At 48.3% G+C, this 23,276-nt stretch overlaps 1 protein-coding gene across 5 annotated transcripts in view; it reads right to left on the reverse strand.

Annotated features, from left to right (window-relative positions):
- Positions 1 to 4,066: 4,066 nt before the first annotated feature.
- Positions 4,067 to 23,276, reverse strand: part of Rrbp1 (ribosome binding protein 1) — a 63,902-nt gene continuing 44,692 nt past the window's right edge. For 4 of the 5 annotated variants that reach the window (XM_006500441.2, NM_024281.2, XM_006500443.1 and 1 more), the window contains 17 exons: positions 21,434 to 21,572; positions 19,918 to 20,087; positions 19,776 to 19,810; positions 14,227 to 14,317; positions 13,440 to 13,532; positions 11,786 to 11,878; positions 11,629 to 11,709; positions 11,407 to 11,496; positions 10,788 to 10,880; positions 10,614 to 10,685; positions 9,906 to 10,001; positions 8,864 to 8,947; positions 7,100 to 7,195; positions 6,344 to 6,427; positions 5,942 to 6,040; positions 5,008 to 5,151; positions 4,067 to 4,601 (listed from right to left, as the gene is read on the reverse strand). In XM_006500441.2, coding sequence (XP_006500504.1) covers positions 4,563 to 4,601; positions 5,008 to 5,151; positions 5,942 to 6,040; positions 6,344 to 6,427; positions 7,100 to 7,195; positions 8,864 to 8,947; positions 9,906 to 10,001; positions 10,614 to 10,685; positions 10,788 to 10,880; positions 11,407 to 11,496; positions 11,629 to 11,709; positions 11,786 to 11,878; positions 13,440 to 13,532; positions 14,227 to 14,317; positions 19,776 to 19,810; positions 19,918 to 20,087; positions 21,434 to 21,572 — 1,599 coding nt within the window. In that variant the 3' untranslated portion in view covers positions 4,067 to 4,562. The remainder of the gene's footprint in view (positions 4,602 to 5,007; positions 5,152 to 5,941; positions 6,041 to 6,343; positions 6,428 to 7,099; positions 7,196 to 8,863; positions 8,948 to 9,905; positions 10,002 to 10,613; positions 10,686 to 10,787; positions 10,881 to 11,406; positions 11,497 to 11,628; positions 11,710 to 11,785; positions 11,879 to 13,439; positions 13,533 to 14,226; positions 14,318 to 19,775; positions 19,811 to 19,917; positions 20,088 to 21,433; positions 21,573 to 23,276) is intronic. The other variant, XM_006500440.2, reaches the window with a different exon arrangement.

Consider the following 23,276-nt stretch of genomic DNA (forward strand, 5'->3'; position numbering starts at 1 on the left):
TTCTTTGTGTGGTTATTTGTGTATGAGTTGGACGTAAAGAATCTGCCTTCTGTCTCAGTTTGTTTTTCTGTTGCTGTGATAAAGATCATGTCCAAAAGCAACTTGAGGAAAGAGTTCATCTTACAACTTCCAGAATCCATCACTGAGGGAAGTCAGAACATGAACTCAAGAGACATGAAGGAATGCTGCTTACTGGCTTGCTCAGTTTGTTTTCTTACATACTTCAGGACCACATGCCCAGAGGTAGCACCGCCCACAATTGGACTGAGCCCTTCTATGTCAATCATCGCTAAGAAAATGTCTCCAAAGACTTGCTACAGGGCAATCTAATGGGGGCATTTTTGCAACTGAGATTCCCTTTTCTCAGATGTATCAAGTTGACACAAGATGAAACAAGCCAGTCTACCGTCCTTAGGCAGTAAGCCTTCCAGGTTTTGGCATTTGCTAGGATTAGGGTCATAGCACGCTCATCTTAAATGAGAATGCAGTTGTAAAAGTTGGACATCCCTTTTCTATTCCAAGAAGATTTTGCAAGCAAAATCTAAGTTGCACTTTCATCAGACTCTTTAAAAACAGTTGGCCACTTGTTGAGATTCCTCCTGAATCTGTGTAAAATAGCTTTCAGTAGCCATGGTAGCAGGCCTCATAGCCTATGAGACCAAGAATACCCCACGAATTATTCATGGCTCTTTAAAAGTGTTTCTGCTTGTGGAGTATGGTTCCACTGCCTTTACCACAGCTGTGCTCAGAAGTTCAGGCACATAGGTGTGTTGTGATGGTTTAAATATGGTTGGCCCAGGGAGGTGTGGCCCTGTTGGAGTAGGTGTGTCTCTGTGGATGTGGGCTTTAGACCCTCATCCTAGCTGCCTGAAAGCCAGTATTGTGCTAGCAGTCTTTAGATGAAGATGGAGAACTCTCAGCTCCTCCTGCCTGGATGCTGTCATGTTTCTGCCTTGAGGATAATGGGCTGAACCTCTGAACCTGTAAGCCAGCCTCTATTAAATGTCACTTATAAGACTTGCCTTGGTCATGGTGTCTGTTCACAGCAGCAAAACCCTGACTAAGATGTGTGTAAGACAGGAGTGCTGCAGGGAGGCTTTTAAGCAGTCTGTAAGTGCACATGGGGTAGAAATGGGGTAGATCCTGATGGTTCCTGGAACCTGTTTGTGTTCTGTAGGTGGCTTTTGCTAAGTTTCAGGGGACACCTAGTCTGAGTCCCAAGTTGTACTAACAATTATTTGTTATTATAACAGTTAAGATTTACATATTTCTTCACATTGGTCAAGAACAAAACTGCTATGCATATGCCACTTCTTGAAGATGTTTATACTCTCAAGGGTAAACACTAAAATGTCTATATGAAAAGTCAACTTAGGATTCACCTAATGGGGACTTTTGGTTCCTGAGAAGGACACCTACGTGGCCAGTGCAGACAGAATTCTACCAGAAGTTGGCTATGATGATGTTACTTCTGAGAATATCAGTTTCTGGAAAGCAGCCATGACTTGGATAGTCATGGTCTTACTACAGAGCTGCCTAGGTCCCTGGCAGCTTCATCTCTGTAGCCCATTGGAGAATGAACCCGCCAAGGATTTAGAACCATTTTGAAATAATACAGTTTGGGCTGCCACTGGAAGAAGGGACACTCTGTGTGACAGGATGTTCAGGGGAGCCAGGGTTCCTGGGACATGGTAGGGCAGCTGACCAGGGTACCTGGAAAGCTCCTGGCTAGTCCTTCCGTAGCCAGCACGGAGGGAAAGCAGTTCTAACTAGGCAGCTTGACTTGTAACAAGCTCAGGTGTCATGACTCTGGCCCTGCTTCTGTGCTATGTTCCTGCCTTTATCCTCAATCTGAAGGTTGGGTTTTGTTTAGTGCAGTGGATAAGATGTCCAAGGGATGGGAAGGCATTTGCGGAGGATGTCTTTGCCTCTTGCCTACTTGGGTAAGTTGTCTGTTGTTCCTGCCCTTATTACACTGCTTCCTTGTCCAGGTGGGCCCCATGAGGCTGCCTACAAGCCAGCATCCTGCCATGAGAGATGATCAGAGGAGCACACTTATCACAGCAGTGGGCTGCACAGTAGAGCTTCCCGCTTGGTTGGTGGTATGGGCTGTATGACATTGGCCATCAAGGGCAGCTCTGGTGTGGGATGTTCTAAAGGGAAGCTTTTGGTAGCCCTGGTGTTAAAGGAAGTAGGGCAGTCCTAGAGAGTGGTATCTTCTCAAGAGATACTTGTTCCCACCTCCTCTGTCAAGTGACTAGAAGCTGGGACTGCTTGAGCACTTCTTTAGTTTTGGTAGACTAGGCGCTGTGAGGGCACGGCCCCTGTGCTATCTGCCATATTGAACAAGGTGGTAGCAATGGCTGCACCTACTAACCTCTCCCTCTGCACAAGGCCAATGCTCAGAGTGAGTTGCTTTTCGCTACTTAAGAGACCTGTATATAGAAGCAACCTTGTTTAGGAACAGCTGGGGCTAGCTGAGGCAAGATCCAGTACACTACCGTAGCAGTTACTACCCTGGGCAAACTCAAGCTCCCTCTGCTGGCCAGGGAGGTGCTGCTGCTGGGCAGGTTTCGAGGACTGGTGGGACCTTTGAGCCAAAGATGCTTAAGTAGTGTGCATAAGGTGCTAGGCCAGCCTCCTACAGGCTGTAACTGGTAAACATGGCTCCCACCGGTGGCCTGAGGAGAGTAGGTGACAAGTAGAAGCCATGGCATCTTGGCACACCGATTCTGAAGCTTGGTAAGGTAACCTTGGTATCTTGCCACCTTTACTCAGTAGTGCCCCACTCCTGTGCCATCAGAGGCCATCGCCCTGGGCATGGGTGCTGTTAACACCCTCCCCCACTCCTGTGCCTAAGACCATCAGAAAACAATGTTTACATAATGATTTATAACTACCAAATTACAGTTATGAAGTAGCAATGAAGGTTGATGGTTTTAGGGGTACCACAGCATGAACTGTCTATAGGAAGAGTGAGAACTGACTTAAGAGTTCCTGTGATTAAGGCACAGAGCTGGAGCCACACACCATGTATTCCTGTTATTTCTACTCAGTCTCCCAGTAGGAAACCGTGGGGCTTAAGGCTCAAGAGTTTCAGAGGCCCCTCTCCCCCTTGGCCTCTTTGAAGGTTTTGTATTCCTTGCTTAAAAACTGTCTCCTACTGCCATGCCACATGACCTGATATCATCTCAGCCTTTCCTTCTCTTTCCCACCTACCCTTCCTCCGGCACCTTGTTAACACACAGCAGAGCCATGTCTTAGTTCATAGGTGCTTCCCAAGCTGGGGCCAGAGTGCTTGGCCATGTGGTCTCTGGTAGTGTCAAAACCTTGGTTTATGTTCTGTGGTGTGAGGAGACATTTCCCAAGATTCCTGTGACAGCAGGAGTGCCACCTACCACCCCAGGTTGCTCTGTAATGCAGAGCAGTGTGGAAATCTCACCTTCCAGTCCCCCTTACCCCATAGGATGTATAGTGGCATCCAAGGGTCAGATGTCCCTTGCCAAGTTCAGCCAGTCAGATTTGTTAGGATTTAGAGGATAACAGGTTAGGTGGGGGACCTATTGCCTGGTAGAAGTTTAACAAGACTAGATGAAGCCTGGCACAGGAACCAGGAACTGCTCAGGGCCACTTGCTGGTGGCTCACACCCTACTGTGACGACTTTATACATAAACTCCATGTTTTCTCTGTGCAAGCCCATATACCACTTGAACAAGACTCCCCTAGGTCGGGTTATTGGGCCACCAAGAGCTCATAGTTCTGAGGTCACAGGAAGTCTAGAGTGGCTTCTACCTGAGAACAGTTGCCCTGCACCCCCCACCCTCAACCCCCCACCCCCGGCATAGTTATGTATCCAGGTCCCTGCTATGCCTGGGGAACTCTGTAATTTAGGAAATGACTGGGGGGGGGGGGTAGCCAGGAAGCAGGGGACTCCAAGCCTTCAGATTCTGTGCAGGGTCCCAGCCTTCAGAAAACCTCATGTCTCGAGGGACAGCTATTCTTGGCTTTCCTCAGGCTCAGTAGCTAGATGGGAGAGGTCTCGCAGAAGATCAGACAGAACCCCAGTGCCGGGCAACACGTTGGTTTTAATGGCATTGACATCCAGGCAGTCACATGTCAGTTCTGCTTGGCAACTTCCAGGGGTGATGGGCTGCAGCCTTGCTGGGCTGGGCTGAGGCCCTCCAGTCTGCTCAGCAGCCTCTGAGAACTCACCACCTGGCCTGTTGCTTCCCAACCTGGCCCCACTGAGAAATACAGACAATTGCACTGATTGACATAAACCCCGAGAGTCCTGGACTCCCAGCACACCCTGGTCTGTCAGCGTTGAGGAGGGCTTTGGCGTCTGCTCGAGGTGGTCCAGGGCTGCTCCCGGGAATAGTGTTTATCAAGTGTGACAAAGGTTCTCTTACAGACTGGGGTTCCGCAAGCTTTATTCTGTGGTTCTGAGACTTGTCTCCAATGGCTTCACTGGAAGTTGGGCCTGGATAACGCTGTGTTGGTTGGTTTATTTGTAAGGAATGTGTAAGGCATTTTGGTAAGTTGAACAGTTTGCCGAGGAGACTCAGACAGAGGTTCCCTCCTTTGAGCTGCTACCATCCTCCTGCAAACAAAGTAGACATGTAAAGGAACGACCTGGATGGGAGTCAAGGCACCCCCTCCACTTCCCTGTGCCAGGACTGACTCATAAGGCCTCAGAGAAGCTCCAATAAGCACCTTCAGGCTTCGGAGGCCCAGAGGTGACTCCAGGGGCTGGGGGTGCATGCACAGGAACTGGGGTGACCCTATGATGAGAGGAACCTAAGGCCCTGAGTGTAGCTGAGAATGTGGTTTTGCAGGCAAGGGACTCCACACAGGCTGCAGGGTCAGGACAAGCCAGCAGTGCACATGTCAGTTCCTCTTATATATAGTTCTCTATCCCCAGTGTCCTGCTTCCCTGGGGCCCCTAGACAGCAAAGCACTGGAGGCCTGGCGCTCGCCCTGCAGCCCAGCCTGCACTGAGCACTCACTGCTTTTCCCAGTTGTTCTTGTAACTTCTTCACTGTGTCCTTCTCTTTCGTCAGCTGCTCCTGGGTTGTCTTCAACAGCTCCTGAAGTTTGATGGCAGCACGGCCCAGGTCACTTGTTAACCTCTTCTCTTTTTCTAGTCTCTCCTGTGGGCCAGAAGGTTCAAGCAGTCAGCTCTCAGATGATATAACAGGAGGAAGAGCTAGCTCTAATGACTTCATGAATACAGAGAGCTATCTGGTTACTTAGTGCTGTCTGGGAGAAAGCCTTTGTTGTTGACAGTTCTGCCTGTGTTCTGTCAGCTTCTGCTACGCTTGGACAGCTTCCCGGCCTTACTGTCCACCGTGCACTGCCTAGTGTGAAGGCCACTACATGTGTAGCTGAACCAGGACTTCAGGCTTACATTTAAATGACACTAACTTGTAACTGAGATATGACTTAGTTCTTTCTGGCCAAGGGCCTTCCACTAGGTGTGGCAAGGGAAGCCAATACCTGAGCTGTTCCCTCAGGATCAGCCCCTCTCCCAGAACAAGAATGACTGACTGGTGGTTTGAATAAGAATGGCCTCTACAGGCTCATATATTTGAATACTTAATCATCAGAGAGTAGCACTATTTGAGAAGAATTAGGAGGTGTGGTTTATTGGAATAGGTGTATCTCTGGGAGTAGGATATGAGCTTTCAAACCCCATGCAAAGTCTACTTTTTTGACCCATGGATCAGGATGTAGCTCTCAGCTCCTGCTCTAGTACCATGGATATTGCTATAATGAGGAATGGACTTCTGGACCTGTAAGCAGGCCCTCAATTAAATGCTTTCCTTTATCAGAGTTGTCTTGGTCATGGTGTCTCTTCACAGTAATAGACTAGTGACTAAGACAGTGACCAAAGTCTAGAAGACCTTCAAGTCCAAACTGTACCCCAACTCCATCCTCTACCTTCAGCTGTGTAATCTCTTCTTTTCCTGACGACTCCAGGGGGCCAGCAGCACGGAGTTTCTCCAGCTCTTCTTGTATCCGACACGCTGTGCGTTGAGCCTTGTCAGAGAGGGGACACATCTGGGTGAGTTGCCTAGCAGTCAAACCTGACTAAATTCACTGGGTTGGGGGAGGGGGAGGGCCATCCCCAGCCTAAGACAAAAGCTCATATTGATTCACATGGGCAAGAAGCTTGGAGATAACCCACTCGCACCCAGGCCTTCAGGACCTCCCAAAGATGCAGAAACCTACAAGGCTCCTGGGGCAGAGTCAGGTGCCTGGTGGGAAAGTTGGGAAGGACAGAGATGATGCCCAAGCTCTCAAGACGCTTGTAGGAGCTGGGGCCACTAGGCAGAACCTAACCTCCTCAAACTCAGCTGTGAGCTTCTGCCGCCGTGTCTGCTCAGCCTCCAGGGTGGCTTCTGTCCGCTCCAGCTGTGTTTTCAACTGTATGGAGATAACACAAGTTGGACTGGAGAGGCTCGCAGAGGCCCCTCTGGGGCAGACTGTAACTGCAGGCTCCCCCTTCAAGCTATTTCTAGGATTCCCTGGGCCTTTCCCCACCCTAAGTCACTCTCAGCACTCTCATTTCTGGGGAGAGAGTGCCTCAAGACTCAGGAGAGAACCAGAGAAGTCGCAAAAAGGTGCTGGGGAAAACACTAGACTCTAAGCCTTTCACAGGACTCACAGGGCAGGAAAGACCCCAAAGCCATGGGGCAGGACATGGTCTACAATGGGAGCCCAATGATAGGTCCCTGCCTCTTGCCAATTGCTCTTGGTAACTGATCTTTTGGTCAAAACTCTGGAAGACAGATGTCCGGCTAGCAATGCCCCAGTAAAGGGCCACAGCTAAAGACAAATCTCCTCTGTGGCTACCCAAACCCAAGCTACACACAGGTCCAAAAGTCCCTTCCTTGTGTAGTAAGGGCCAAGGGCCCTAGCCACCCGCCCTTAGCTCTACACCCTTCCATTCTGGGTCCTCTCACCCAGATCACACGGGATGAGGAGGTGGCTAGCAGTGGGGACTGAAGTACCTGCACTCAGTTTAATCAGCACATAGGCTGCCCACCCCTGAGCACCATGTGATGTTAGGGGTGAGGACCAGCTTATCACCCTAACCTTCATAGGGTCCTGCTCGGCTGGAGGGACAGCTGGAGACCCAGCCACGTCACCATCCTCTACGTGGCTCCTCATGTCACTCAACTGCTGCCTGACCTGAAACAGGGAGGGGTGGGTTTGTGCAAATACACACCAGTGGAATGCACCCATGCACACACACAAGCACCCATGCACTCGCCAGAGAGATGGGAGGGGGGAGAGGGAGAGAAAGGGAGTGGGGAGAGGGGAGGGGAGGGGGGAGAGGGAAGGGGAGGGGGACCAGGAGGGGGAGAGAGAGACTCCTCAGAGACATAGGAAGAGTAAAGGTCTGCCATCTGTGATCAATATTTATGTTCCCTAGTGCAGGAGGGATACTCCACTCAGCATCTCAAAAGCCTTGAGGCCAACAAGCCCCTTGACTAATGAGAGCCATGTGTATTTTTTGAAGTGAACCTGTGAGGCAACACCCCTCTCCCCCAGGAGCAACCACACAAAACCAGGGAGTCCACATGGAACAGAGGTAACTGACAACATGTCCCATTCCAATTATTCAAGGATGTAGTGTCCTGTTCACAGCCTTTTGGGGGCTTGGACAAAATAGTAAGACCATATTATTGCCTTGTAATTCTCTGGGTCCACCAGACCACTGGGCCTTCCATCTGAAGACCAGCAAAGTCACACAGGTTGCTTGGGAAAGGTCCCAGTCAGAAGGCCTGGGGACAGAACTCATAAGCTCTTTAGGAGACCTGGGTGGCCTCAGTCTCCACTTAGCCTTCTCAAATGCCCCAGAGTGCAGAAAGCAAAGAGCACAGTTCAAAGGTGACAAGAACCCTTGGCAGGCACGGTCTGTGTACATGCCTTGGCTGGGCTGTGTCCCATGGGGGGGGGGGGTGTAGTGGGGGGCTCTTACCCAGACCCAACCTAGCAAATGGCTGAGAATGGCAGCCTTAAATTTGGGAGGCTTGGCCCAGACAGCATCTACTTGTAGTGTGGTAGTCTGGACAAGGCCTAAAACCTGGATGCAGGGAGCTGGGCTTAGGAGAAAGTGTGGAGTCAACACACCAGAGCTGCTCTCCTGGACAGCACATGTTCAATCTCCAAATTTCAAATGTTGACATCTACTTCAAGGTTTTCAAAATGGCAATGAAGATAAAGGGAAGATAGCTGCAGCTGCACAGGCTGCTGCCTAGGGCCAGGGCTGGGGACCAGGAGGGAGACCAAGCAGCTGGGACATGGTTCCAGACACAGCAGCGGCAAACTGGGAAAACTACTGGACTACAAGAGGCAATGTGCACAGGGCCACTCCTCACATCTCTGTACAGGTTTATCTGCTCTCAGTGCCTGGCAGAGGGCCAGAAGGAGCAGGTCATCCCGTATAACTGTAAGACTGGCAAGGCCAGTTCCATCATTGAAGCAGGAAAGCATGCAGAAAGCACAGACATGCCTAAAGGCTTTAAAGGACTCTCCTGTGGTATCAGGAGTCCTGTATCCTGGGCTGCTCAGCTGACCAAACAGGCTACTAAGGCCTACATGTCCCACAGCCCATGGTCTTGAGCAGATGCCAGATCTGCCCAAAGACAGGAAACAGAATGTGAACATTCTGGTCCCTGGCAGCTACAAGCCCAACTAAGTTTTATGCAAACTGCTGTAGTCCCCCTAAGCTTGCCCTACATGACTAATGTATGACATACCCTGCTAAGCTGCAGACACTCCACATGGATATCAAGTTACATCACATGCATACCCCGTATCATACACCCCTGCCCAGGACCTAAGTCAACCTACCAGGGCAAGCTCATCGCTTTGTTTCTGGGCTTCACTCTTGGCTTCATCCAGCTGAGACTGCGATTCTAGCAGAAGCTGCCTTAACTTGAGGGGAAACAACCAGATGAGGGTAAAGGAGGGGGGAAAAGTTACAATGAGTCCACACCTAAACTTGAGCCAGAATCCAAGCCCTGGAGATGTACACAGCACAGGGACAGATGTCCTACAGGAACAATGTCCTACACCCAGGCTTTTCACAAACACCTGCTTTGGTGGTTTTAATGAAAATGGTCCCAATAGGCCTATAGGGAGTAGGCATTATTAGGGGGCATGGTCTTGTGGGAGTAGGTGTGGCTTTGCTAAAGGAAGTGTGTCACTAGCAGGTGGGGTTTGATGTCTCAGAAGTTCACACCAGGCCTACTAGCTCATAGTTCACTTCTTGCTGCCTGCTGATCAGGATACAGAACTCTCAGCTACGTCTCCAGCACTGTGTCCGCCTGCATACCATCATGCTTCCCACCATGACAATAATTAGACTAAACCTTGAACTGAAAGCCAGCCCCAATTAAATGTTTCCCTTTATAAAAGTTGCCATGGTTATGTCTCTTCACAGCAACAGAAACCCTAAGACACCTGCCCATTGTCTCATGTTAAAGAGCAAAAGTTTGCAATCAAAACTAGACTAAAGGTACCAGGCTTGGGAGTTCTACTTCTGAAATCAGAAGACAGAGACTGATTAAAATCCAGTGTCAGCTAAAAATGACCACAGCAAGTCAGGTAGAGAGCCACACGCTGATGGGCCAGCCAGAGCATGAGGGACCACTCTCACAAAGAAGGCTTTGCCCCTGCCCTGCCTTGGGGCTCCCTTTCTGAAATCTGCCCCAAGTGCCCAGGGCTATCAATCCAAAGGGGCATCTGCAGGGTGTTGGGTGAAAGTCTGAAAACCCAGCTCTTAGGCTCCTGCTGACAAACACACAAACAGTAAAGGAATCACTGGGAATAATCTAGTTTCCTGGGGCAGGGGCCACTTGGGAGCAGGACTTGGAATGATGGAATCACTCACCCCTGCCACCTCCTTGGCATAATTCTGACACTCTGCACTGGCCGCTGCCATGTGCTTCTCCAGCTCCGCTTCCAGATGTGATGTGTGCTCCCTTACCTGGATGGGACAGACATGGACACGGTCAGCCTCTCACTAGCCAGCAGGGGCCCTAACCATGCAAACTCTGGCTGCTCCTGAAACAAGCAAAGGTAAAGTGCCACTGGGTAAACTGAGATCAGTAAGGGAACCATCACTGGCGAGAAAGCCTGTCCCTCACACTACTGAACAGCGAACTGAAATTACAGCCCTGCTGAGTCCTCCCCAGTCCTCGGGCTTCAGGAGGAGTGGGCAGAGCAGTTCTTAGATGTGTATTGGCAAAGCTTAGGCTACAGGGCACCTTTACAAAGGCCAGAGTTTGCTGCAGTATCCTAAAGAGCATCAGGCCCCTTAATTCTTGACTAATTCTTAATTCTGAAGTTTACAACTAAAGCCACTGCTAGCCAGAACTATACACCCCATGACTCTAAGGCCACTCTAAGGGAGTAAAAGTTTATCACTGAGGCTACATAGGATAAAGCCCTTGCTTAGAGGAGGACAGCCTCCTTGGACATGTGGTCCATGGGAAAAAAAAAAGAACAAGGACCCATGCAATCTTTGCGTGGCTGTCAGAACATGACCAGCAAATTCATAGCACAACAGAAAAGAACCCTCAGAAAGAGAAAGACATACCTGATCTGAGCTTTCAAGTTCTCCTTTTAGCTTCTCCACAATGTCTTCTAGATGTTTCACTGTGACCCGTGACTAAAGAGAGAAGACTCATCAGGCGTGAGAATCTGGCTGGAGGTTCCTTGGGGACTGGGTGGAGTGAGTATTACAGGCCGGGGTTATACAGGCCAGCCATACCTTGTGCAGCTCCTCCTCAGCAGCTCCCACCTTGGCCTTCCACACTCGCTCTTCTTCCTCCACACTCTTCTGCAGGTCTTTGAGCATGCCCTCCTGGAGGGGAGGTGACACTAAGGTAGGCTCTCTCCCTCCTAAGCTTGACCCCACCAACACATACTATCTTCTTGAGTCTTTGCAGCACTATTGTGCCCTGCTGTCTGTTTAATTCAGTGTCACAGGCAGCCCTGGCAGAGCTGTAGCAGGAAATGAAGCCTGTAGCCCCAGTAAAGCTGCTAGAACTCCTACCGTTCTTGTAATCAAAGGGCTCAACCCTGTTTACTCTGGGCCTACCTTGTTCTTACTCCTGCCTGCCTGCCCAGGCATTCCCTGTTGAAACCATCTCTCCAGGCCACAAACCTTAAACCCACTTATTTCTAACTTAACAACAAAAACTCAAGAGCTTTCTTTATCCCCTTTACCATCCAACAAAAGAAATGAGGCCCAGAGAGGGCAACAGGGCTACTTGAGGTCACATAGAACCTTGCTATCTCCTGCCCCAAAGACCCCAAATTCTGAATCCTAGCAGTGCCCTAGGAACATCTAGTCACAGCCACTACCAAGGTTGGCCCCTGTTGCTCACCGTCTCTGCCAGGATGGTGCGGTACTGGTCACACTCAGCCTGCAAAGAGTTTTGGGTCTCCTCAGCTTCCCTCAACTTCAAGACTATGTCCTAAAGGCAGAGAGATGAGGGTGGTCAGGTGTCTACTCAGTCGTCTTGGCAACTCACTGAAGACTGGGCTCTCGATTCCTAGGGGTCAGAGGGCTTAGACAGAGAAGCCCAGGGCACAACAATGTCACTTACCATGGAGGGCTCTAGGGTAGGTGGTTTCTTCAGCAGCTCAGAGCCCTTCTCTTTGAATTCCTGTAGCCACTCGGCATAGTTCTAAAAGGAAACAGGCATGTGGGGCCAGGCTGTTCCCTGAGGCCTGTGGGGCCCAGGGAGCTGTCCTCCTTCCTACCTGGTGTGCTGAGATAGAGAGCCCCGGAAGCAAGGCCAGCAGGGTCTCCTTGGTCTGGGCCTCAGCCAGGTGCAGCTGCTTTTCTGACTCCTCCTGGAGGGTTGGGGGAAGAGAAGGGCAGCACTCAACCTCTGCCCTCAGAAGGGTGCATTCTCACCACATGGGAGGGACAGGTCAGAGGAGGCTAGGCTGTTTGGTCTGTGCCCCTGGTTAATCTGTGCACACCAGCAGACACGCCAGTCCCATTAGCTTTCCTTTCCAGCTTGAGTGTACAAGAATATATACACACGGATAAAGACCAAGTATATTCCTAGGGCAGGGTGAGGCAGGCTAGAAGGCGCATGGTGTCATAACGGGTGGAAACTGCAGACAGCAGCAAGGCAGCTCCAGGAGTCACTGGGGTTAGAGCCAGTGGGAGACAGGGACAGAGGCTGGGGAGGCTCACTTGGAGCTACCCTAAAGAAGGGGACCCAATTCCCACCAAGCAGAGCTAAACCAACTTAGAGAACATAGTGAGGGTGACCAAAGCTTGACCCATCCTAAGTTATGCCATGCCTAACACCCCTCTCTGGCCCTCCAGAAGGAGCCAGAAGTCTCCACCACTGAAAGCACAACATCAGAAAAAGAGCCGGAGAATTAAAGGAGCCATGAGGCAAAGCCCAGGACACCTGCGTTCCCTGAGGACATAAATCTGAGGAATGGCTCCAGGGAACTTTGGCCTAAAAGTGTTGTCCTGAGACACAGGACACTGGCAGTTCCACACCAGTTGGCATGGCTTGAGGCGTTCCATGGCAAGGGCCATCGAAACTGTGAGCAGCACTCACTACCTACATCTGATCCATGGAGGCAAACTACTGATAGGTGAGGTGGTCCTCTACCTGTGTAGTCACAATCCAGTCAGGTAACAGCTGAGGCCACAACTTCCAAATCTGCCATAACACTGACTAGAAGGTCACGAGTCATTTCTAGGGCTCAAAGTCTAAGACTCCAGGAATCTGATTTTAGCTGTAAGTGAATTCACTAAATCTGATTTCACTACAGTGTGACCAATGCTAGCCCTTCCCAGGTTTCCCTCTGGCACTCTCATGCTTCCCAGGAAATCCATGAGAGTCATAGCAAAGCCAGTCCTGTGGAGACAGACACTCCTGTGCACATGATGCTAGCAGGAGAACCTTTTCCATGGGGTGGAAATGTGTGCAGGGGTGCAGTGGCTTTAGGGGCCACTACTGCTAGGGATGAGACTCCATGCTGGCTTCCAAGTAACCAGGACACTAGAGGACTTTTCTGCCCAAATGTGTGCTGCTAAGATCTTTTCCTTGAGAGGCATTATAAGTTCAGAGGGCCCAAGAAACAGGAAAAAAGGATAAAAACTGCACAAAAGCCACATAACCCTGGGCTTGCTCAGAGTCTGCACTCCTCGAAACAGAGGAGAGGCAATCAAGGGCACAGATTTCTTTTCTCCATCTTAAGGAATTGTGAAAAGGAAGGAAGGAGGGAAGAAAAGAAAAGAGACACAGGAACCTGGGAGATGCTATGTTGGATATAGAAGACACTCTGGGGCCATATCCTGTCCATGTGTTTCATCGAGTTTACTAAACCAGAGAGGTACTACTATTCCAGCCTTAGCGGACTTAGGATGGGCAGGTGCTCTGACCTTGGCCTGGGTTAGGGAACGCAGCTTCTCCTCACAGGCCCGCTCAGCTAAGGCCAGTGCCTCCATGGCCTTCCAGTTCTTTTCCCGGAGGTCCTAGAGGAAACCAGAGAAAGTCAGCAGGCCGCATAGGGTGAGTCACAGCACGGTCCCCACAGGCTGCCTCAAACTGGTGTCAGCAAAAGCAGGACCCATGGAAACTCCCTATCTCAGACCAGGGCACTTCACAGGGCCTGCCAGGGACTAACTACCCTTTCCTCAGGCTATGTACATATGGCCACACAGGGGAAGTGCTTAACACAAAGCCAGGTACTGTGGCCAGAGGTAGAACTGTCAAGGCACAATGTAAAGCAGTCTGCCCTTTTCAGGAAACATTGGTCTGATGAAGCAGGGAGCTAGCCTGCCTCTTCAGAGGGAAGTTTCCTGCCTCCAAAACAGAAAGCTGGCCCCTGGCACCTCCCTTAGGAAGCTCCAGTCCCTGTGGGAGGTCACTGGACAACGAGCATACCCTGGTTATGACAAGTGCAAGCTCAGGATATGTGGCACATTGCATCCCCAGCCCAGTCTGTGGGACAGCTGCTGGACTGTGTGTGAGAGTGGAGAGGCAGAAGAGAGGCTCACACACTATGAACTCCTGGCACAAACAATGGGAAAGGAGCTGGAGGGAAAGCTAGGTCCTGTGGAGCCTCGGTGGTCTACATGGAGGTATCCTTGGGTAATTTCAGGAGGAAACTCACAGCCTTCTCTCTCTGCCCCTTCGTCCCACCCCAGTGTAGGCACCTCCACTCACATTGTTCTTCCCCTTCTGTTGTTCCATAGCCTCCTTGAGCTCACTGGTTTCCTTCTCCAGACACGACACCTGGGACTCCAGCTCCTTGAGACTAAGGAGACATGATGAGGTTTCAGTCTTGGCTCCAAGAACTCAATTCTTCACCACCTGTGCACCTGGCCTAGTCTGAGTCCATCCCATCTGCTTGGGCAGAAGCTTTCAGAGAAGCCTGTCTAGTTGCCTGGATTCTTTCTCTACTTACCTTAAGTGCCAAGAAGAGGGCATGGACCCAAGTGAGAGCCAGAAGTAGTGTTTTTAAGGCCTTCCTTTTTCTAGCCTGGATCCTACCTTGCACCACAGAACAAGTGAGCTGACCCTTCTCTGTAGTGCATACCAGGCCCTCAGAACTGTGCTGAGGACTCAGGACAGTGTGGTCACATTACCCACTGGAACTCTGGGCACCACTGCTTTAGTAGCTCTCAACTGACTTCTAACTCTTCTGAGACTTAAAAGTTCTCCTTAGCTCTGGAACTGAGGTTTAAGGAATCAGCTGAAGACAACTTTCTAGAGCTCTCCAGATGCAAAGACCCAATGAGTTTCATTGACATTCACCACTCAGAAATAAGCCTTCTGGTCTGGGTTGGTGGCCTGAGCAGACCTTGGGCCCAAACTCTGTAGCCACTCCCACAACACCCAGAGGAAGCTCCACTCCCAGGCACTCTAACACACCCAGGATCTCAGGATCCCAGAGACAGCTGGACTCTGAGGAGTTGTGACACAGCCAGGATCACAGGCAGGACAGGCTCCAGTCAGATGAAATGAGGACAAGTAGCATTAGAGAGAACCAGATGGTGGGAGGCAAGCATAAGAACATAAGCAACAGAAACCAAGGCTACTTGGCATCATCAGAACCCAGTTCTCCCAACATAGAAAGTCCTGGATATACCATCACATCAGAAAAACAAGATTCGGATCTAAAAATCACTTCTCATGATGACGATAGAGGACTTTAAGAAGGACATAAATAATTCCCTTAAAGAAATACAGGAGAACACAGGTAAACAACTAGAAGCCCTTAAAGAGGAAACACAAAATTCCCTTAAAGAATTACAAGAAAACACAATCAAACAGGTGAAGGAAATGAACAAAACCATCTAAGATCTAAAAATGGAAATAGAAACAATAAAGAAATCACAAATCTCCCAACAGGGAGACAACCCTGTAGTTAGAAAACCTAGGAAAGAGATCAGAGTCATAGATGCAAGCATCACTAACAGAATACAAGAAATAGAAGAGAGAGTCTCAGGTGCAAAAGATACCATAGAAAACACTGACACAAAAGTCAAAGAAATGTAAAATGCAAAAAGCTCCTAACCCAAAACATCCAGGAAATCCAGGACACAATGAGAAGACCAAACCTAAGGATAATAGGTATAGAAGAGAGTGAAGATTTCCAACTTAAAAGGTCAGTAAATATCTTCAACAAAATTATAGGAAAAAACTTCCCTAACCTAAAGAAAGAGATGCCCATGAACATACAAGAAGCCTACAGAACTCCAAATAGATTGGACCAGAAAAGAAATTCCTCCCTTCACATAATAATCAAAACACCAAATGCACTAAAAAAGAAAGAATATTAAAAGCAGTAAGGGAAAATGTCAAGTAACATATAAAGGCAGACCTATCAGAATTACACCAGACTTCTCACCAGAGACTATGAAAGCTAGAAGATCCTAGGCAGATGTCATACAGACACTAAGAGAACACAAATGCCAGCTCAGGCTACTATACCCAGCTAAACTCTCAATTACCATAGATGGAGAAACCAAGATATTCCATGACAAAACCAAATTTACACAATATCTTTCCACAAATCCAGCCCTTCAAAGGATAATAAAGGGAAAACACCAACACAAGGAGGGGAACTATACCCTAGAAAAAGCAAGGAAGTAATCTTTCAACAAACCCAAAAGAAGATAGCCACACAAACATAATTCCACCTCTAACAAAAATAACAAGGAATAACAATCAATTTTCCTTAATATCTCTTAACATTAATGGACTCAACTCCCCAATAAAAAGACAAGGACTAACAGACTAGATACGCATAATCAGGACCCAGCATTTTGCTGCATACAGGAAACGCACCTCAGTGACAAAGACAGACACTACACCAGAGTAAAAGGTTGGAAAACAATTTTCCAAGCAAATGGTCCCAAGAAACAAGCTGGAGTAGCCATTATAATATTGACCAAAATCGACTCAATAGAAACAGATGTATAAAAGTTGGGGTCTTAGACATACGCACTTAGCACTCCAAATTAGCAGGATGCATAGAAGCAAGCACTTATGTAGAACTAATTGGTTATTCTGGGTCTTTTGTTGTCCCATATCAAACTGAGGATTTTCTTTCTATGTATGTGAAGAATGAGATGAGGATGTTTATTGTGATTTCATTGAATCAGTAAACTGTTTTGGTAGGAAGGTCTTTCTTCACAATGTTAATTCTACCAAGCTATACACTTGGGAGATCTTCAAATTCTAGTATGTTTCTCCATCTCTTCCTTCACACACATTTAAAGTTTTCATTGTAAAGGTTTTTTTACCTCTTTTGTTATATATATTCTAAATATTTTATTTGATTTGAGAAACTGGGAAGAGGAATGTGGTGTCCATGATCTCTTTCTCAGCATGCTTGTTACTCATATGTTTTAAGACTGGTAAATTTTGTAAGTCAATTATGTATCATAACACTTTGCTGAAACTATGGATAATTTCTACAATTTTTCTAGTCAAATTTTGGGAACATTGGGTATAAGATAATATAATCTTCAATTGAAAATAATTTGACTTAATATTTCCCATTTGTACCCCTTCTTCTGCCTTACTGCTCTAGTGCTTCAATCACATTGTGGATGAGCAGTAGGTATAGTGGGCAGTCCTCTCCCATTCCTGATTTTAATAGGGCTTATTAATGGTTTTATTCATTTAGGATGATATTAGCCATGATTCTGTCACACATAACCTTATTAAGTTGAAATATGTTTCCTATAGTCCTACTTGTTCTAGGGCTTTTATTAAGAATGGATGTTGAATCTTATCAAAGACTTTTTCTTTTTTCTTTTTTTACTTTCTTTGAAATGATCATGATTCTTTTTTTTTTTTTTTTTGTCCATGTGTTTGGTTTATTACATTTATTTCTTATTTATGTTAAAAAATAAAAAAACAAAATCAATGAAAAAAAAGGAATAAAAATACTCAACCCTTTTAGTTATGGATAAGCCTCAAATGGACACCTTAATGTGATACCCTCTGCACTAGAATATGGAACAATGGTCTAGACCCAGATCATATAAAATCTAAAATCCAGAAGTGGTCAATGACATTCTGAATCAAGAGCTTGAGCAACTCTGAGATGTCAGGGGAAGTCTGGCAGAGAGGAGCTGCTACCAGTCAAAAGATGCAGGGATCTGACTGTCACTGTCAGCCAGAGGGGAACACAAACACACCCATGTTACCTCTGGAAAGACACAGTCAAAAGCTTCTTGAAAACTACCATTCTGAGTTATACCCACATCAACTATAAAGTCAGCATGGGCTGAACACACTCACCCTGACCATGACTAATAATGGACTCTGTCTGGCAGTTTCCAGTTTTCAGTTTGAATACAGCAGACCTGGCCTTGAAGACACTAGCTGGCTTTGTGGCTATAAGTTTCACAGGCCCATGGAACCTTGACTCCCCTTTAAAGTGGGATTTCCTCATATACTCCCTCTAATCCCTTCTTTACACAAAAGTCTTTCCCAGCAAAGCATCTCAGAGTATGCCCAGAAGACGACTCTGAGAGAACACAGGACACTGGCAAGGACATACTGACCTTCACCTCCTAGACAGTTGCTATAAAGTGTCAGAACATTTGGGAGTTGATATGCCAGTTCAGAACAGGATGACCCCACCCAGGCAACTTACAGATACACTGTTTCAGAAGGAAATTAACCAGTTCTTGCTGGATATACCAACATCAGGCAAGATATTAAGAGTTCTTATTTGGAGTGTGGTTGAATTATCTTAGTAATTTAGTGTGTGATAAAAAAAATCTCAGGTGGTTTGTTTTGAGACAAGGTTTGTAGAGGCCAGGCTGGCCTTGACCTTGTAATTCTTCTGCCTCAATCTTCAAACTGTTAAAATTACGGGTGTATCTTACCATGTCAGGCTTCAAAAATTTGGTCTTAAGATACAAGAGAAAACCCTTCATAAGTACAGCCTTTGTAACCCTTGTAAATATCATCAAGAGAAACAAGCTTCATCCATGCATTCTGAGACAGGAGATGGAGAGGTTGGCTCTAGGTCTTCAAGTGGGTTCCAGTCTCCCTCTAAGTGTCCCAGTTACAAAGCCAAGCTGAACACCAGGGATCAGGCTGTGGATGGGGGGCTGCATTTTACAAAGCACACGGGGAAACAATTCTTTGGTAGAAACAGCCAGAGTGAGGGTTTGCTGGCTTAGGACACATCTAGAATGTGCTGGGAGATGAAGAACACCCTCCTCACCATTCCTTCACACGGTTGCTCTGGGGTCCCCAAGACCATAGTAGCCATGATTTACCTCCCAAGAATGTGGGCATCTCCCCAGAGGCACTGGTCCCAGGACTAGAGCTTGAATTGAGTTGGCCTATCCAGGTACTTTGGCCTTAGCAACAGCAAACAGTCCCGAGAATGGCCTGGTGTGGTCTGTATGGATACTGACATAGGCAATAAGACAAGTCTGGCCAACAGGAAAGTCACCTCACAAAGAAAATGAGCCCTGCAATGTGCTCTAGATTACAAAAGAAAGGGGAGGGCCATGTCCATTTCCTCATTTGACTTCCTGAACTCAATCCTTAAAACTCCCTCACCTTGCAGACACTGACACCTCTGCACCACAGAGCTACCACAGAGCTTTCCCTTGCAGAGCTAAACTGGCTCCTGGAGAGTGACTGCAGAGCTTACGAGAGTTTCACCGTTGTGTGTTCAAGGCACTCGTGCTTTGAAAGCCTCGAATGTAGCAGTGCTAAGGAGGAACAGGACCTTTAAGAGGCAAAGCTGAATGAGAGGTGGGGTAGTTAAGTTATGGGGAGTGATGCCCTAAAGAGACTGCTGTTAGTTTCTTGGAATTCATTCCTATAAGGGCAAGCTGCTGTAAAAAGTAAGCCTGCCCCTGGCTTCCTGTCTCACCACGAGCAGTCTCCTCCTTATATGCACTCCTGCTGTAGTGCTACCTACCATGATGTGATAGCCAAGGAGGCCTTCACTAAAGGCCAGCTACCACCAAATCTGTGAGCTATATAAATATCTTTCTTTTTAAGAGAATGCAGCTTCATGTATTTTACAATGGAAAACAGACTAATGCAAAGCTCTTAGGGGTCAGTTTTGTTTCCTACCCATGTCAGTCTCCTGTCTTCAAAGTCACTGAAGGGACAGCTAAGACCCAAGCCTTCCAGTAAAAGCTCTAGCTTCCAGGGGCCCATGGCCAACCTGTGCTACAGCTGAAGCTACAGCCCTACAGCTCCCCACAACCTGCCTCGAGGCTTACCGAGTCTGCTGCTGGTTGGCCTCAGCGTGGCTGGCCTGGAAAGAAACAGAGAAGCTCACATGTGTAGGAGCTGGGCATCGTGGGAGGCCCTCTGCTCAGGGGAGTCCTCCCTCTCCTCGGGCTGGCCTGAGAAGTGACTGACCTGGGTGTCTTGGGCCTGGCCTGCTTCCAGAAGGGCTTCGATGGAACGGATCCTCTCTGTGAGCTGTGAGTTCTCCGCCCTGGCCTCCTTGAGCTGCCCATGGAGACTACTCAGCTCTTCACACTTGCTTTTTACCTCCACCTCAGATGACTGTAATTTGCTGTGCAACTCTGTTGCAGAAAGGCAAGGAGAGAGGTGAGGATCTGGCAATGCCTGTCTGGGGACCTCAGCTGTTAGCCCCTCCTCCAACATACACAGAGCACTATGGGACCCCTTGTGGGCTGCACTAAAAATGCAGAATCCTTAAAACACTTCTGATCCATGAACTTTTCTTGTGGACTGGTGAGAAAGGTATGCTACTGCAGCAGCATCTGTGAGTACCACAAGGTGAAATGAACCACAGATGGAAAGCTAGCAGCAAGCCAAGCACACTCAGGGGAATCCACAGAAGACTCATGCTCTAGAAAACACTGCCTCACGAGCTGAGATTCAGCAGAAATGAGACACCCAGTGACTGTGCCCTCCTAAGGGCCTGCCCTAGGCCTTCTCTGTGGGAGATACCCCCTTCCTTGTGTAGTTTCAGAAGTCCCCCAGCTAAGGTGGTCCAGCATCTCTGACACTCCCTCTCCCACAAGGCGGATTCCTAGCGCTCCCACAGCTCAGCCCTAGGTGTTGCCTCTTGCTGCGTTCAAACAGAACTTGAACAGAGCAGCAGAGACTTTCAATGCCAACTTCCCAGGTATGGGAACTTCGGTATTCTCTTGCCTTAGCTCACCTCTCCCCTCCCTGAAGAACTCTGCCCCCTTATCAGCACTTCAGTGGTCACTGCCCAGCCCACGTCTTCCTGCCACACCTGCTCACAGGAGAAGGCCCAGGCTCCTGCTCATCTCCTCAGCTTTCTTGTCTGATGTTCACTCTGGGCTTTGTGCTGGCTGACCTCCCCTTTCACCATTCTGGCCTGGTCTTAAAATCCTGCCTCTACTTCAGAAAGGATACAGTAGCTTAAAGGCATACCTCCTTTTCTAGAGCAGAGGCCAGCAAGCTAGCCCAAAGGCTGCTCACCCCCACCCATCATAAATAAAGTTCTGTTTCAATGCCAGGACCACAGATTACAGGATTATCAATGGCTGCTTTATCCTCAGCAGCAAAGTGTCATAGTTGTGACAAAAGCCATCTATCTCAGAGAATCAAGTATTTACCTTCTGCCCCTCCACATACTGTCTGTCTTAAGGCACTGCTGTGACTAGTCCTCCTGACCAGCACTGCTGCTAGCCCAGTGCCCATGACTGGTACTCGGGGGGAATGGCGGCTAACTGACTGACCATCCCAGTCTCATCACATGCACTGCCTAAGCCTCACTAGCCCTGCCCCACTGTCCTCACCTCATGTTTGGCCCTTACAGGTTCTACTCTGCACACAGTGGACAGTCCAGGCCCACTATGCTCAGGTTCCCATAGTGACACAAGGTCAGAGAGCTCATCTGGGCCACCCCAGACAGAGCTGAGTCTGCACTCACCTGCCACTCGCTGCTGCTGTTCCTGAGCCTTTTCAGCATCCGCTCGGAGGTTGGCATGGCTCGTTTGTGCCCGGCAGAGTTCCCGGGTGACCTCCTCCAAGCGCTTCTGCAGAGCCTCTTCACTCTCTTTGTGGGATGCCTGAGGAGGAACAGAGGGAAGAGGGTTGTGAGAAGTTTAGGGGCTGTAAAACAAACCTTTTCATGTGGCTATCCTATTTACTGTGCTCTCTGGATAGTGGGCAAAGAACACAGTTCAGGGCCAGTGCCAGGGCTAGGCAGGTAAAGGGGCTTGTGGCCAAGCATGACAATTTTCCTGGGACCCACATGAATGAAGGAGAGAAGTTATAGTGCAATTTCAACAAGGACAACTATTTCCAGATAATTCTGAACCTAGACAGAGTTCTTCAGCTAGTACCCCTTCAATGAGAGGCCTTCCTTTTGGGGGATAGTTTTCCCATTGGTACCAGTTCTCTCCCTTGAAGCACTGCACACAAGCAAGGCACATAGTTAAGTATCCATTTGGAGAGCACTTCTAGGTTTTCACTTAAAAGTTTCAGCCATACGAAGCCATCAATGTTCAAGCATGTTTGATCCATAACATGGCCATTTCTATTTTTAGTCTGAATCCTAAAGATGTCCATACAGACAGGTTCATCTCCTCCTTGTTCAGACCCACAAAGCTTTATGTGCCTGATGGTCTCTGTTGCCGCTCAGCAGCTGAAGGGCCTTTCTCACCTCTGGTGATCTTCACCAATCCTCCTTTGGCCATTTGTCAATCATTCCCATACACTGGGCTCCTGGGGAGGGAGGACTTGTCAGGCCCTCTGAAGAATCTAATTCTGCAAAGGACCAAATCTCTGTAGAAGTCTAGTTTGTCTGGGGCATGGATGGGTGAGAGGGGTCAGTCAAGATATAACTCTAGTCAGCTAATGTAAGATTCCAGGTCATGCCTCAATCCCCTTCAAGGAGCTGACAGAATGAAAACAACACTATTCCTTCTCTTTTTAGGGCAGTGTCTGCATGGGGTGGTGCTAGGCCAAACACTTTAATGAGAAACACTGAAACAGCATAGGGCAGCCCTTACTAAGGACGGGCCGTGCCCTCTCAGCTGTAGAAAAGCAAACAGTATACAAGGGAAAGATGAGGGTAGCCTTGGGCTGCAGGTTTTTTCTACATTCAAATGTGAAGGTTGGCCCAGCTCCACGTGAGGCAGGCACAACAGTAAAGAATGGTCCAATGCCTCGCAGTGGACAGGCCTGCTTCTCCTCTGCCCTTCCATCATAGCAGGAGCCTGATTCCCTACTTGGACTCTAATATCCTCACCATCTTTCGACACTGACAGGAACAGGACAAGAACACTGCCAGTCTGGCTGTGTCTCACTTTTCACAAAAAGAAATCAACTCAGAGTGCAGGAAGCGTACAGGTTTTACTACTCATGGCCAACATTAACTAGTTAAGAGTACTGGTTTCAACAACAACCAACCACAGGAAATCCATTCATCCATAGCAATAAAAAACTTTAAGACTTTAGTGGAAAGCATACACATATATCTCAGGAGACAGCAAGTCCAGAAGAAGGTGGTCAGCATAGCTGATTACATCAAAGGATTCCCAAGGCTGGTTCTATGCTATGCCAACTGGGTAGGGATATCTATAAACACTGCTGGAACTTTAAACTTCAGTCCATCCTGGGACAAGAAGCCAGGACAGGAGCCATCAAGAACCTCAAAGTATATTTTACACTTCTTTTCTGTCAAGCCTGGGAGGTGACTCTAGGGTCAGGGTTAGAGCCACCTCCTGATGCCTATGCTCTGGGACCCAACCCAGTAGGCCTTGACTGCC

The sequence above is a fragment of the Mus musculus genome, chromosome 2 (assembly GCF_000001635.26).
Source record: "Mus musculus strain C57BL/6J chromosome 2, GRCm38.p6 C57BL/6J".
Taxonomy (NCBI): Eukaryota; Metazoa; Chordata; class Mammalia; order Rodentia; family Muridae; genus Mus; species Mus musculus.